This window comes from Nematolebias whitei, chromosome 16 (assembly GCF_014905685.2).
Source record: "Nematolebias whitei isolate Nwh7 chromosome 16, NemWhi1, whole genome shotgun sequence".
In the NCBI taxonomy this organism is placed as follows: Eukaryota; Metazoa; Chordata; class Actinopteri; order Cyprinodontiformes; family Rivulidae; genus Nematolebias; species Nematolebias whitei.
In genome coordinates, this window is record NC_056513.1 from 10,889,699 (window position 1) to 10,905,555 (window position 15,857).

The 15,857-nt window shown below is 34.6% G+C and overlaps 1 protein-coding gene across 1 annotated transcript in view; it reads right to left on the bottom strand.

Moving 5' to 3' along the window:
• LOC119422319 (complement C3) overlaps positions 1 to 15,857 on the bottom strand; it is a 31,321-nt gene that overhangs the window by 3,420 nt on the left and 12,044 nt on the right. The window contains exons 17-39 of the mRNA XM_037689667.1: positions 15,025 to 15,093; positions 14,607 to 14,807; positions 14,410 to 14,521; positions 14,016 to 14,104; positions 13,770 to 13,909; positions 11,795 to 12,007; positions 9,537 to 9,600; positions 9,361 to 9,450; positions 7,768 to 7,974; positions 7,558 to 7,633; positions 7,279 to 7,438; positions 7,026 to 7,121; positions 5,950 to 6,100; positions 5,375 to 5,460; positions 5,026 to 5,103; positions 4,742 to 4,897; positions 4,573 to 4,635; positions 4,131 to 4,212; positions 3,994 to 4,042; positions 3,817 to 3,907; positions 1,841 to 1,930; positions 1,650 to 1,752; positions 1,329 to 1,418 (exon numbers count right to left, since the gene is read on the bottom strand). Of these exons, the coding sequence (XP_037545595.1) occupies positions 1,329 to 1,418; positions 1,650 to 1,752; positions 1,841 to 1,930; positions 3,817 to 3,907; positions 3,994 to 4,042; positions 4,131 to 4,212; positions 4,573 to 4,635; positions 4,742 to 4,897; positions 5,026 to 5,103; positions 5,375 to 5,460; positions 5,950 to 6,100; positions 7,026 to 7,121; positions 7,279 to 7,438; positions 7,558 to 7,633; positions 7,768 to 7,974; positions 9,361 to 9,450; positions 9,537 to 9,600; positions 11,795 to 12,007; positions 13,770 to 13,909; positions 14,016 to 14,104; positions 14,410 to 14,521; positions 14,607 to 14,807; positions 15,025 to 15,093 (2,556 nt within the window). The remainder of the gene's footprint in view (positions 1 to 1,328; positions 1,419 to 1,649; positions 1,753 to 1,840; positions 1,931 to 3,816; positions 3,908 to 3,993; positions 4,043 to 4,130; positions 4,213 to 4,572; positions 4,636 to 4,741; positions 4,898 to 5,025; positions 5,104 to 5,374; positions 5,461 to 5,949; positions 6,101 to 7,025; positions 7,122 to 7,278; positions 7,439 to 7,557; positions 7,634 to 7,767; positions 7,975 to 9,360; positions 9,451 to 9,536; positions 9,601 to 11,794; positions 12,008 to 13,769; positions 13,910 to 14,015; positions 14,105 to 14,409; positions 14,522 to 14,606; positions 14,808 to 15,024; positions 15,094 to 15,857) is intronic.

The window sequence follows — 15,857 nt, forward strand, 5'->3', positions numbered from 1 at the left end:
ACCACTTCCACTTTGACTACTTCCGCTTTGGCCACTTCCGCTTTGGCGTAATGTAATTCCTTTTTTTTTTCTTCCAAATGTTGTCGTGTTTTTGACTTTTTTTTTTTTTTTTTAGGTAAATTGGTTTTTTCAAATGTAATTCCATTTTTTTCAAATGTTGTTCATTTACATCTCAGGGCCACCGTAGTTTGTTGCTATATGCAGACTTTGCATATGCATATGGTCCCATTAGGGTCCTAAAACTGATTATTCATAGTGTTAGTTTAATTATTGTTAAACTTTAAAATAGATGCTGGTTAAATATATTTTCATTCCAGGCAACAGTCTCTGTTAATTTCTGTTAATCTTGTACCATGACCACACAAATCATAACAAATCCACAATAGCTCTAAACGGATGAAGGGTTAGCTAGAAAGTTCTTTATTGAAGACAAACAGCTTGATATGGTGCATTTTATCCATCAGTCCATCCATCCATCCATCCATCCATCCATCCATCCATCCATCCATCCATCCATCCATCCATCCATCCATCCATCCATCCATCCATCCATCCATCCATCCATCCATCCATCCATCCATCCATCCATCCATCCATCCATCCATCCATCCATCCATCCATCCATCCATCCATCCATCCATCCATCCAGTCCGTCACCGGGACACAGAGACAAACGAGACAAACAAACATTCACTCTCTCATTCACACCTAGGGACAATTTAGAGTTACCAATCAGCCTAACATGCATGTTTTTGGGCTGTGGGAGGAAACTGGAGTACCTCGAGAAAACCCACGAGTGCATGGAGAGAACATGCAAACTCCGCCCAGAAAGGGACCCTTGCCGGGATTTGATCCAGTGTTCTTCTAGCTGAGAAACAACAGCTCTACCAACTGGCCCACCGCACCACCCACTCATTTTGATTTATTAATTCATTTTGTTATTGTTTGGGGATTTAAGAGTTTGTGTCGCTGCAGATGGAAGATTAATGGATTTCTTATATTGTCATTCTGTTCATGGATTATCTAAAGCGTTAGGAATCTCTCCATTGTTGTTTTTGTAAACCTTATGCCTCCAAACAACATTTTTGATTGGTTCCCACAAATCTATAAACAGTACTTGAATGATCAGTGTGCAAATGCCCAATAAAGCTATACCATTTTCAATTTGCTGCCTAATCAGCATGAAAATATTGAAACTTTTCTTAGCCTTTTATTTCATTGCAAGCACCGCTAGAAAGTTAGTATTCACCCAGGGACGGTTGCATTTAATGTTATGTCTCTGCAGGAAATATTATAAACTCTACTGCTACAGCACTAATCTTGTTTACCTTCTGCACACGTGCATTCGTCACCTCTACAGAGCTGCAGCAAGTGTCCAGCCCTTCTCTCTGGATGGTAGAATTTCACACAAGGTGTTCCTGAAATGGGGAAATAAAAGTCGTTAAACTGTTTTTGGCTTTTGCAGTACATCAAAATGTGTACATCTGTTACATAAAATACATTCAGTTATCCCTAACGTTGCCACAAGACAAGTCAGTTTAAGAAAAGTTCTTTTTTTATTTAACAAGGCGCATTTAATTGTAACAAAAAAAAAAAAAAAAAAGAGATATCAAAATGCAAAAACAAAAAAGCAGCTTTTATAAACTTACTTTCATAATATTCATAAACAGATATGGTTGCTGGTTGTAAGATGCCCACTTTTAATGTTTGATGAACCCTGAATGCAATCTCATCCGGTCTCCTGTGAGAAATCTGTGGCGAAACGAAAAATAAATATAAAATAAACTTGAACAAACAACATCAAAGTGAGTGGGAAACACAAGGAGGAGTGACGTCTTACTTTGTCCAAGTAGATGATAAGAGAGCCTCTCTCTGACAAGACAGTGTTCATCTCATATCTGTCGATGGTGCGGGCAGGTCCTTTAGACAACTACACACATAGGAACATGTTAGTAGACATATTTTTTAACCTTGGTTGTTTTTGTGTGGTTTTATGTTTATTGTTATGTATATTCCCTTTGGAATAATATATTTTGTGTTTGGTTCTGTTGGTCTTTTTGTGTGTTTCCTGCGCCATTTTCACTTTTCCTCAGTCAATTTCCACTTACACCTGTTCTCAATCAGCATTAGTGTCTCCTCTTTCCTCTTTAGCCCCAGTTCATTGACACTCAATAATCTTTTCCTCCATCAGCAGTCAGCCATCGTGACTTCCATGCCCAGTCTGGTTCTCCTCTGTCTCCTTGAGTTTTTGTTATCGTGTGGATGATTTTGAGCATTCACACTATTGTTTTCCTGTTTATATTTATTATTCCGTATTTCGACTTCTCGTTACTTTAACTATTCCGTATGGTTTTTCTTGGGCGTGATTCTCGCCCCAAAGTTTTTAAGCTATTTCAGCAACTTAGGTATCAAAACGTTCAGCTCGTTCAGGAGAAGGGTGCTATGACTTTTGGTATTGGTGCAACTTTAGCTTTTTGAAATATTTCGCCTTTTCTATCATTTTTTTTCTCATAAAAATGAATTTAGCTCATTCTGTTTACAAACTTTTAATGCTCCTTTCATATTTTGTTCTGGTTCAGCTTCTTTCAGCTTCCTTGTGAAAATTTAAACTTTTTTCCCAGCTACTTTCAGCTAATTTCAGCTGGGTTTTTTCTTTTCTTCAGTTTTTTGCGCTCCTTTCAGCTTCTTTCTGCTTACTACAACATTTTTGTGATTCTTCTAATGGCTTTCTGCTCATTTCAGCTTGTTATGCTCCTTTCAGCTTATTTATGCAATTTTCAGCTTTTTCTTCTATCCCAGCTACTATTTAGCTGTTTTATGTTAATTTTAGCTTTTTCAGCTAATTCCACATTTTTGTGCTAATTTCTGCTTCTTTCAGTCTAAATGGGCAAAAATGTATTATTTCTTCTTTCTTCTGCTAATTTAAGCTTGTTCCACATTTTCAGCTACCTTTTTTGCATTTTTAGCTAATTTTATCTGCTTTAATTCAAGTTTTTCATGGTAATTTTTGCTAATTCAAATTCCAAAATACTTTATTAATCCCAAAGGGATTTGTTGTTGTAACTCGTTATCCTCATTTCATGAAGAGATGTTATAGATGCTGATGGCTGTAGGCAGGAAGGATCTTTTGTAAAGGTCCATCCCACAGTGGACCCTAAGAAGACGGCTGCAGATGCCGTCCGATCCATCCACCCAGGCTTGGCTGGCTTCTCGGTTCCTCCGGGCTGTAGGACCACCCGAATGCCGGGCAGCACTCCTCCCTGAGCGATGGCCACTCCTCCCAACAGTCTGCCGACTGTCAACCTAATTAACTCGCTAATTTCAGCTTCTTTCAGCTTCTTTCAGGTTTTTTCCAATAGTTTCAGCCTTTTCTGCTATTTCAGCTACCATTTAGCTGTTTTATGCTCATTTTAGCCTTTTCATCCAATTCCACTTTTTTTTCTAACTCATTTCAGCTCTTTCCGCTTTCTTCTGGTAGTTTAAGCTTCTTTCTGCTTTTTCAGCTATATTTAGCTAATTTTAGCTTTTTTGTTGCTAATTTCCTATTTTTGTGCTCATTTCTGCTAATTTAATCTTAATTCATCAAAAAATAATAATAATTCTGCTTTCTTTTGCTAAATTAGGCTTGTTCTTTCATTTCCCCTACAATTCAGCATGCTTTTTTTTTCTAAGCAAATTTCAGCTGTTTTTCAGCAAGTTCTTCAGCAATAGTGGTCACACTGCATTTTCGCAGGAAATGCAATTTCTCTAGCTTGTATTGTTGTTAACGCTGAATGGTGAACTCCACTGAATGTGGGTGTTTGTTTAATGTCTCACCAAGTCCAGGTCGTTCGTGTTAACTGTGAAGCCAGTTAGCAAGCCAATGTCTAAAATTGACATGGTGGAGTCTCTTTCCTTGTTCAGATACCTGTACACAGAATTTACAGAAAATGTAGTTTTGCAATTATTATTATTTTTTTTTACAGAAGCCAGAGTGCAGTGGGCTCTACTTACAAAACCTCTATTTTAAGTTTGTATGTCTTTTCGTCGTCAGTCATTTTCTCTGGAGGAGCAAAGCATTTGATGAGCTTAAGATCTTTTGGGAAAGTAAACAAGGGGAATAGCAACAAAGATACAAATAAACCAGTTACCTGGGATTAACTCCACTGTCATATTAAACTTCTGGCAGTCACTTTCCTGTACTTTAGGAATAGCGTAATACAGCGACACCATCTGTCAAACAGACAAAGTTGGATTATTTTATTGTAATAAAATAATTATTTTGTGACTCATTTCGAAATTGTTGGGTCAAAAAAAAAACCCCCAAAAAAACATCAAACATATTTGACTGACTAAAATATGTCCGAAACACAAAAAGCTGAACATTTAAACAATTTAGCAGGTTGAGTTAACATTTTTTGTTTTGATAATTTATATTTGAAAAAAATGAATAAAAAAAAAAATTCCATTCTGTCAGTTTTAGTTTACACAAACTGCCATGTCGGTCTCAATAAGACAATGTTTAGTCTTAACAGACTAGGACACACACCAACACACACACAATTTATATTTAAAAAACAAAGTGCAACTTACTTTTACGGTTGCTTCCCCTGTTCCTGTGGCAGTCACTTTCACATTTTGGTTTATGTCATTAATCTGTTTGGGTATAAATATAAATATATCCATGCATGTATAGGTATAATCTACACAGAATAAATAAATATTCACATAGTGCTGTTTGTGTGAAGAGTTTTAATCTCACTTTAGATGTTCTTGTGGCATAGTGGTTTTCTCTGTTAAAGTTGTACTTATCAGGTGCTGCTCTGCCCGGCAACAAGATGTCCACATTCAGATTATAGTCCGGTTCTTTAGCATTGGCCCAATACTCTGCTACAGCCTGGTACACCATGATAGTAGCCTGGACAGAAATAAAAGTGAGTAACGTGAAGGAAAAATTGGGAAGAAGTCAAATTATAAAAGAAGAAAAAGTAAAATTTTATTAAAAGCTATTGCAAAGGCTTAAGTTACCAGAACAAATTGTGTTACCTGAGTTGATCCATAGCCTCCACCAACTTTTTGTTGTTTGGTGAACCATCTAACGACTGGTCTTGCATCTTCAAAGGCCTACAGAGAAATAAGGGAAAAAAATAAACCCTTGTTTTACTGTTCATTGTTTAAACTTGTCAGTTTAACACTTAGTTTAACTAACGTCGCTGTGGTTTTTTTTCCAAAGCGATCGAATTTGTGCACGAGATTTCGACATTTGTTTTACACCAGATGCAAGCAGGTTTACAAAACCATCACACTGACCACTGAGCTACAGCGGACAACTAGGTGATGTAACGTCAGTGAAGTCTGAGTGCGTGTGAAACATAATAAAGAGGGACAAGCTCACCTTTGCCTTGACGAGAGCCAGAAGAGCATAAGCTGTTGCCTCTAGTGTGAACTGGTGGTTTCCAGGAACAGGCCAGTGGGAAAACTCTGGAAGAAACAAATGAACGCTAATGAAATTGAGTAAAATGCACACACACACACACACACACACATATATATATATATATATATATATATATATTTCACATCATCACACGATTGAGCGTAAAATAACTGTTTTAATGATGAATCCTATTAATTTTGAAGGGTCTGATGTTTTGTTTATCATGCAAGTAAATCAAATGGTAAAGTAACCATAATATACATTTTCTTTTGAAAAAAGTATACATAAGTAGAAAAATCACAATATCTGTTCTAAGTGCCATTTGTAAATAATAGGCTTTCTATTTTCTTTCAAACTTATCCTTAGAAATATATTTTAATTTTTTACTTATTGCCTTTTAGCATGTTCAGCCCCAGTAATATGTTTGCAGTAAGACTTATTATTTTATGTCATTCTTATCATGTAAAAGTGGAGCGAGCAGAAAGGTACAGTACAGGTTAAGACATATAACCTCAAAACGTGTAATAAAATACCAGAAGAAGCAAACTTGTAGAGGATTTCCCGGTTCAGTTTGTTTTCATTGGCCAGGGCATATGATGTCATGGCAACAGCATAAGGATTGGTGAGAGAGGGCAGACGCTTCTCCAGATAGCTGACTGATTTTTCTATACTGGAAGGAAGACTCTGAACAAATAGAAACAAACAGAAAAAAAAATAAAGGCACAGAATGGATTGTTGGGCAGTCACTCAGAGACACCAGTGTGAACCTTAAAAGCCTGAAAAAAAAAAAATTATTTTATTTATTTATCTATTTACTTAATTTATATATATTTAATATATTCCTAAATATTTATTTAGTAAACTAAATATTTTGGTATATATTAAACATTTCATTTACACCTAAATATATAGTTTACTAACTAAATATTTAATTTCTAAGCTAAACATTTAATTCCTAAACTAAACATTTAATTTGCTGATTAAATATTTAGCTTGGACCTATTTAACCAGCAAGTTAAATATTTAGCTAGCAAGTTAAATATTTAACTAGCAAGATAAATATTTAGGTCTGAGGTAAATATTTAGTTAGCAAATTAAATATTTATTTTGGAAATTAAATGTTTAGCTTGTAAAATATGTATTTAAGTCCAACTAAATATATAGTTAGCAAATTAAATATTTAGTTTAGGAATTAAATGTTTAGCTTAGAAATTAAATATTTAGTTAGTAAACTATATATTTAGGTGTAAATTAAAAATTCAATTTATACCAAAATATTTAGTTTACTAACTAAATATTTAACTTTCAAGTTAAGTATTTAGTTTGTAAAATAAATATTTATCTTGTAAATTAAATATTTAGTTGAGAACTATGGCATTTATAAATTTATGAATACCATAGTTAAAATATGACTGAAACCCCCCCCCCTTTTTTTCTTATTAAAAGCTAAATAAACCAAAAATACCGATGTTAATTTTTGACTGTGCAACTTTACACACAGCTCCCCATACACTTGAAGTTGGAAAATAAAATCAGAAGAAAAAAAAATGAAGGTAAAAACGAAAAACTGGGAAGCAAAGAAAACCACATTATGCAGTTAAGTACTCACACCAACAGTTCCAGCACATATTGTACGTGACTCTTGCATGGCGATGAGGCAAAAGGCCGTCATGGAAGCATCTGAATCTTTGCCGCGCACATCACCCTACACATGGACACACAACACCAACATGTCAGAAAAAAAACACTGTCACCATGACCAAAACTCTAACAATACGTTATCTAAAACAGATCATAATCAGTTGTGTTAGTAGATATTTCATTAGAGTTAAGATACATAATGTTTGCAGTGGTGCACTCACAATCATCTCTCCATGGATTACATTTCCCACTTCTCTAAACATGCCATCAGGCTGCTGAGCATTGAGAATCAGAAACTTCACAGCACCACAGATATGATCATTCTGCACTGCCACCAAGCTGTTAGCAATAGCAAACACTTTGGCAACATATGCTGTCAACCTGGAGGACGAGAAGAGATGGTGTAGCAGTTAAGTTTTATAATTTTTTTTAATTAAAATATGCTTTTGATGCATAAAAGTTAAATTGATTATAATTTAGTGAATGTTTCAGTGCATTACCAGCTGCTACTTGGGTGATGACTCCATACTGCAAAAGACCCATCACTCTTTCTGTACGCCAACTCATTTTTGTAGCCTTGACATACCAAAAGACACAACCTTCTTAGGAGGAGGAATTAAATTATTTTCCCCACCCCACTCAAAGTCATATGGAGAATTCTCATTCAAACGAGTTCCATCTCTGTCTTTATTTACAGCAAGTGAGCCTACCAGTTTTTATGTGCTCTATGGCTTCAGCTCGTTTCTGGAAGCCTACAGCTTCCCACTGGTTGGTTTTGTCCAAATATCTGGTTGCAATGACCGGCAGGGTTGTGTAGATCATGTTCTGTTCGCCACAGCCTCCAGGTGCTTGAATCAGTGTACCCATCGAATTTCCACTGATGGCGTTTTCCACCAATCCGGACACTTGTTCTCTTCCTGCAAGTACAGAAACCCAGAGGACACAAAGGTAAAATTAACAGGGAGACAATTACACAGTCAGAGATTTCAGCAACCACATTTTAAACTGGAGAAATCGCATTTTCAGCAAAAATGCAGTGTGAATGCTCATTGCAGAAGAAAATGCAGAAAAACAGCTGAAACTAACAAAAAACATGCTGAAATGGAAGAACAAGCGTAAATTAGCAGGATAAAGCAGAAAGAACACATATTTGCTGAAATAGGTAGCAAAAATTAGCACAAAAATGAGGAAAGTAGCTAAAAGAGCTGAAATTAGAAAAAAAAAGTCTGAAAAGTAGCTGAAAGGCAGAAAGACGTTTAAACTTCCAGAAGGAAGCTGAAAGAGCTGACATGAGCTCAAAAAATGTGGAATTGGCTGAAAAGCTAAAATTAGCATTAAAGCTGCTGAATAGAGGCTGAAGAAGCAGAAATGGGTGAAACTAGCATAATAAAGCTAAAAGGAGCATAAAGAAGTTGGTTAGGCTGAAAGTAGCAGAAATTAACATGAAAAACATGACTATCTGAAAACAGCCAAAATTAGCCAAATAATGCTAAAAATGTAGCTGAAAAGTTGGAACAAGCTTAAATTAGCAGAAGAAAGCACAAAGAACACATTTGCTGAAAGAAGCAAAAATCATCACAAAAAAATGGAAATTATCTGAAAAAAGCTGAAATGATCAAAAATAAAATAAAACTAGTAGCTATGAAAGCAGAAAGTAACTTCACTTACCAGAAGTATAAAAAAAGTAGAAGTAAAAAAAAATTGAAATTACTGCAAAAAAAGTAGTTGAAAAAGCTAAAATTAGCCTAAAACTGCTAAATAATAGCTGAAATAGTAGAAAAAGCCGAAACTTGCATAAATAAGCTGAAAGGAGCATAACAAACTGAAATTAGCAGAAACAAGTTAGAAAAAGCACAAAAACATTGTAGTTGGCAGAAATAATGTGCAAGGATAAAAACAAATAGCTGAAATTAGTCGAAAGTAGCTGAAAAAAGTTTAAATTTACACAAGTAAGCTGAAAGAAGCTGAAGCAGAACAAAATGTGAAAGGAGCAGTAAAAGGTTGTAAACACATCTTAAGATTTGAAGGATGGAAAATGAGCTCAATTCATTTTAAGGCAGAAAACGCTAAATATTTCAAAAAACTAAAGTTGCACCAATACCAAAAGTCATAGTAGGATTGTCCTAAAAGAGCTGAATGTTTTGATTTATGACTTGTTGTAACAGCACAAAAAACGTGCAGATAAAAAACGGATGACAACAGTGTGAATGCTTCATAAACACTCACACAGTTACAGTAAAGCCACAGCGGAGCTTATCGTCCATGCATCACATGTGTGTTGCACATTTAACTGCATTTCTCACCTGTCACAGACACCTGCGTGCTCGTTGGTGAATTTGGTATCAAATCACTCTTGGGGATGTTGCTGTTCATTATTACCTCCTGTTTGCCATCTAAAGGAATGAATACATGAATGGTCAGTTAGGTCATGAAAAGTCTTATCACCAAAACACTACGAAGTATTTGTGTGTAAACATACTTTGCCCTCTTGTAACTGGATCTATAGTTAAAATCTGAGGAGAGTTAATCAAAACACCTTCAGGCTGAAAAGAACAAGATGAGATAAACATTAGGCATGTTTTTAAATGATTCTGGATTGCCAATATAATGATAAATTATTTTTGTTGATACAGAAACATGTGCTGCTTAAAAAAAAATGTTTTAAAGCCTCTCAAATTATCTGCATTTGTCATTTTCTATTTCACTTTGAAATGATTAGAAGTGATTTTTTAAAAACTATTTAAAGGCAACTCTCCAATACTAAAACAAAAACGTACTTGAAGAGTGCTTTTTTTTGTCCATTTAATTAATTGACATAAACCCCTTTGTTTGGACACTTAAAACAGGCATTTCTGCGTTTTATTTGTATCACTGACCCTTTAAATGCTTTTATATAATAACTGGAGTGTGCCCAAGTCCAGTTAGACTTAATTAAGAAGGATCGTGAATAGTTTAATGACTTGAAGAGTAATTAAATCTAAAACAAGGTTACTTTCAGATTTTTATTTATTTATTATTTTATTATGGCAACCCAAAGTTTTCTTGTAAAAATGTGTAAAATTATGTTTTAATTAGATTTTTTTTTTCCAACAACATTACAGGCTTTATTCTACTTTGACAACTTTGGAGGATCTGCTTCAAGCACCATTCCTCAAGTTAGCCTCAACTAGCGGTTAGCATTTTTGGCTAATACCAATAAATTGCCGATAACATTATGAATGTCCTTTCTTCTCGTTACAGCCTGAAAGTATTGTATTAATTAATGCCAAATCTCAGTTTATCAAAATTTAAATGAAAGGTTAAATAGTGAATAAAACAGTCAAGTATCTTGGTTTTATTATTGTGTGAATGTTTATGAAGCATTCACACTGTTGTGATCCATTTTTCTTCCGTACATTTTTCAGCGCGATTCTCTTCCCACAGTTTTCAAACTATTTCAACAAATCATAGATCAAAATGTTCAGCTGTTACAGGACAATCCTGGATGATTGAACATGAACTTTGCTGCTATGACGTTTGGTATTGATGTGAAATATTTAGCCTTTTCTGACTTTTTTTTCCTCATAGAAAATGAATTGAGCTCATTTTTCATCCTTCAACTCTTTAGATCTGTTTAAAACCTTTTACTGCTCCTTTCACATTTTGTTCTGGTTCAGCTTATTTAGGCTTCATTTTTCAGCTACTTTCAGCTGTTTTTCAGCCTTTTTGTGCTCCTTTCAGATTCTTTTAGCCAACTGCAACATTTTTGTGCTTCTTCTAACTTCTTTCTGCTAATTTCAGCTCGATATGCTCCTTTCATCTTATGTATGCAAGTTTCAGCTTTTTCTACTATTTCAGCTACTATTTAGCTGTTTTAAGCTCATTTTAGCTTTTTCAGCTAATTCCACTTTTTCACTGATTTAAACTGCTTTCAGCCTAATTAAACAAGAACATGTTCTCTGCACTTCATTCAGGTAATTTAAGATTCTTTCTGCCTTTTTAGCTACTTTTCAGCTATTTTTTGCTAATTTCAGCTTTTTTCCAGATAATTTCCACTTTTTGTGCTAATTTCTGCTTCTTTCAGTCTAATTGGACAAACATATTCTTTCTGCTTTCTTCTGCTAATTTAAGCTTGTTTTATCTTTTCAGCTAACTTTTTGAATTTTTTTTAATCTAATTTCAGCTGTTTTCAGATAAATTCAAGTTTTTCATGGTAATTTTTGCTACTTTCAGCCAAATTAATTTTTTTCTGCTAATTTCAGTTTGATATACTCCTTTAAGGTTTTTTTCTGCTAGTTTCAGCTTTTTCTACTATTTCAGCTACTATTAGATTTTACGCAATTTTTTGCTTTGTTAGCTAATTCCACATTTTGTTTTAGCTCATTTCAGCTCTTTCCACTTCCTTCTCATAGGTTAAGTTTCCTTTTGTCGTTTCGGCTACTTTTTAGATTTTTTTTGCTAATTTTAACAGATTTTCTAATTTTTGTGCTCATTTCTGCCTATTTAAACCTAATACAGCAAATATGTGTTTTTATTGCTTTTTTTCTGCTAATTTAGGCTTGTTCTTTCATTTCAGCTACATTTCAGTATGCCTTTTTAAGCTAATTTCAGCTTTCAGCAAGTTCTTCTGCCATTAGCATTCACACTGCATTTTCGCAGGAAATGCAATATTTCTAGTTAAAAAATTAAAAAAATAAACATTTTGAATTGAGATGAGAACTATTCTTCTGTACAATGCTATAAAAAGCATTCTCTTACCACCACCCGCAGCTTCTTCGCAATGCCATCATTGAGTGATGAGTCCTTAACAGATGCTTTGACCTCAATGCTGCGTTCACCGTCCTTCATGGGAATAATGATGAAGGGCACGGAGCGTGTGCTGTGTGCTCCAACATTGACCTCCACTTTGTACTTTCCTCGTTTAGAGGCTACACTGCAAATGTTCTCTTCTTCTATCAGGAACACACGAACCTTAGAAACAAGACAAAGACAAAGAAAGACACAGAACTATTAAAGATAATTTAAAGCTCAATGCATCTACACACATTCTTTACCCACTGCATTCTGCTTGGGGTCACTAGAAGCTGGTGTCAGTCTCTTGTGACCAACGAGCAGAAGGAGGGGTACACCTGTGTTAGGTCATTAGTCCATCACAGAGCTACATAGAAACTCATGACAAACAACCATCCATACACACACATGTCAGTTTAGATTATCCAATTAACAAATGCATATTTTAGTCTCAAAAAAACTGAAGTACCTGAAGGAAACCCAGGATGAACACGTTAAGTCCCCTCAGAAAGCTCCTGAGCTTGAACTTACCCCAACAACGTGTAGTGATGAGGAGACAGCACTAACCACTGTGCTGTTGCCATTTCCATGAGTTTTCATCAGTGATTACACTGTACAAGACTACTCATTAATTTGTACGTGAATGATCTGGTTGATGTGCCAGGGCTTTTGAAGTGTGTTTTATTTGCGGATGATACCACATTTTTGTGTTCGGGTGAAAATGTTGAACGGATGTTAGAGATGATACAGGCAGAATTCGTAAAAATACAAACTTGGTTCCAACTTAATAAGTTATCATTAAATTTGGAAAAAAACAAACTACATGGTGTTTAGTAATAGAAAAAAAAATTATTGAAGTCCCATTTAAAATTGACAATATTGAAATTCATAGAGTTAATGAAATAAAATTTGGGGGTGTTGTTATGGAGAAGCTGACATGGAAATCTCATGTAAATTACTTAAGAATAAAAATAGCTAAATAAATTGCATTAATGTAGAAAGTAAAAGAGTTTTTGAATGACAAAGCTTTGTATATATTGTATAATGTAATGATTGTTCTATATTTAATATACTATATTGAAGTTTGGGGAAAAGCACGCAAAACTATTACAAACCCTATTTTTATTTTTACAAAAAAAGTTATAAGAATTATTAGTAGGAAGTGCTACGATCACCCAACAAATATATTATTTCATGAGTTGAAATTATTAAAATTTTATGATTTGGTTGAATATAGTATTTTACAAGTCATGTATAAAGCTCATAAAAATATTACCCCCAAATAGTCAATTAAAATTTGTTAAAAAGGAGAGTCATTATAACCTTAAGGGAACTGTAATGTTTGTAAAAACTCCATTTCAAACTGGTCTGAAGGAGCTGTGTTGTAATTCAGGGAACAGGATTGTGGAACTGCCTTGATATCAACATAAACATTTCTAAAACAATTTATATGTTTAAAAAGATGATTAAGGTAAAGTTGTTGGGAAGGTATGGTGATGGATGCTTGATGTTTTTTGTTTTCAATTTGGAGATTGTTCAAGCCCGAGTTGTTTGTTTAAAAGTATATATAATATATATATATATATATATATATATATATATATTATATATATATATATATATATATTTTTTTTTTTTTTAATAAGGGGCAGATATTATAAGAATTGTTTTCTTCTTTCTGCACCCTCTTCATTCAATGTTTTTTCATTTTGATGAATTTATTTTGTTTATTTTAAATTAATGGAAAAATGAATAAATAAACACAAATAAATAAATCTGAAGAAATGCAATATTCCCAGAAGTTTGCTTTGACTTTGATCAGATTCTAATAAAGTAACACTCAAAATGAACAAATTCATTGCACAAAAAAATTAAAAACTTTATTTTTTTTTTTGCTCCTCACTTTGACGTTCTATGTAAAGAAGCCCAATTTGTGACTTACAGTGATGGGATCAGGGCTGTAGTTGTGGAGGATTGCTTTGATTTCTAGCTGCTCCCCTCGAACAGCAGAATAAGGCAACCGGAGATCAATGAAGAATTCCTTACGGACAATTACCTCCAACGGCTCACCGATACAGATGCCTTAACAATGAGAGGCAGCAGAAAAATGATGGAACATTTGAAGAGAATGGACTTTCAAGTGATCGTAAAGGAAGAAAAACACAAACTGTAGTTAAGGACTCCTCACCAAGTGTTTGTGACAGGCTGATGCCAGTGAACTGCCAGGTTGTGATCGAGTCTTGCAAAGGAACATTTTTCACCAGCGATGTGGACCCACTGAAACACAGGAAAGTGCCAACTCAATCAGAGGTAGCTCTACATCAGGGGTGTCCAATTCTAGACTTTGAAGGCAACTATCCTGCATGATTTAGAGCTTTCTTTGTTCCAAAAAAGCTGATTTGTATAAATCGTATTTGTATAAAAGGTAACTCAATCACTGACTCGAGTGTGTTGAAGGACAAGTGAAGCATGCACAATAATGGCCCTCAAGGACCAGGACTGGACACTCCTGGTTTAGGAGGCAACAGTTTGACCAATTTTATGTGTGCTTGTTTATTTGTACAAGCTTTCAGATGACTCACCAGTTGGGTTGAGCGCAAGCTGGAAGAGTGATGTCAGACCACAGCCAACTTTCAGGAAAGTTGGTACGAGAAACTATTTCATTGCTGTCCATGTAACTTTCATCTTCCTCACCTACAATGTTAGTACATGATAATTTGTTTAGGAAAAAATATGTGAATACCCCCCCCCACCCCAATCTTTTTGTTTGTTTTTTTACTGCGAGCTAATTTAAACGTTTCTTCTTTCTTATCAATTATCTGTTGTTTCATCTCCTTGCAGCAGTTCAGGAAGGCATCGACACAGACTTGACCATCCAGAATGTACTCTGCTCTCCGCTCGCACGTGTATGAAAGTGGGATTTCCTTTATGCCATCCAAACAACATTGACGCTGCATTTCATTGTTCTGATATTGGCTCACTGGGAAGAAACAAGAATTGTAGAAGACGTAATGGAGGGAGCCATCCAGCTATTATTAAGCAATTAAAATAAAAAAAACTCTCAAGCTAAGTCATTGGTACAAAATAAAATGATTTTGGATTTACTGTTAATGCACAGTCTGATAATAATTGAAATGATGACACATGAACAAATAGCCGGAAGCACGTGTATTAGTTAATTTGGAACAGTTTCTTACACAGGGTGGTTCTGACTTCCATTATAGTTGTGGCGCGCTTCCGTCTGGCTGTTGTTTTACATTTCAATTCTGAAATGCAACAAAAATGAACATTTTAAATAAACCAAACACCTGTGACACAGAAATGAGCTTTGATGCGAAGATTATTCCAAAAACACAGGCATACGATAATATATTTTTTCCAAATTATATCAGTCATGCTTAGTCTTAGTCAAAACCAAATGGATGCTTTTTTCAAACCAGGAAGCCGGTCCCAGCAGTTCTTCCTCGATTTTATCCTCAAGCGGTGTCCCTATTGGACACCGCTTGAGGATATACCAGAATGTTGTGGAAAACCTAGCAAGGAAACTAAAAGTTAAACTGGGTTTCTTTTTCTGAAATAGATCCTGTCTAAATCTGAATCTGCCACATCACATCGAGGCAGTGATTAAGGCGAAGGGATTCACAACCAAGTATTGAAGATTGACATATCGTTTTGAAAGTAACATATTTTGATTGATTTGTTGTGATCATAATTTTGTTCTTTTTTTCTGCAAAAACTGAGTAATGTGGGCTGATGTATATCACAGTATTCTAATTTTTTTTTATTCTTGTTTTTGTGGGTTTCATGAGCTGGAAGCCCAAATTATGTAAAACTAAACAAATAAATACTTGAAATTATTTAAATTGTTGGCCCTGAATCTATCATCTATTAAAGATTAACTTTTTGAATGGAATTATGGAAGTTAAACAACTTTTCCATTATATTCTAATTTTTTGGAAAGGTCTGTATATATATATATATATATATATATATATATATATATATATATATATATTTTGGGGGTGGTGGG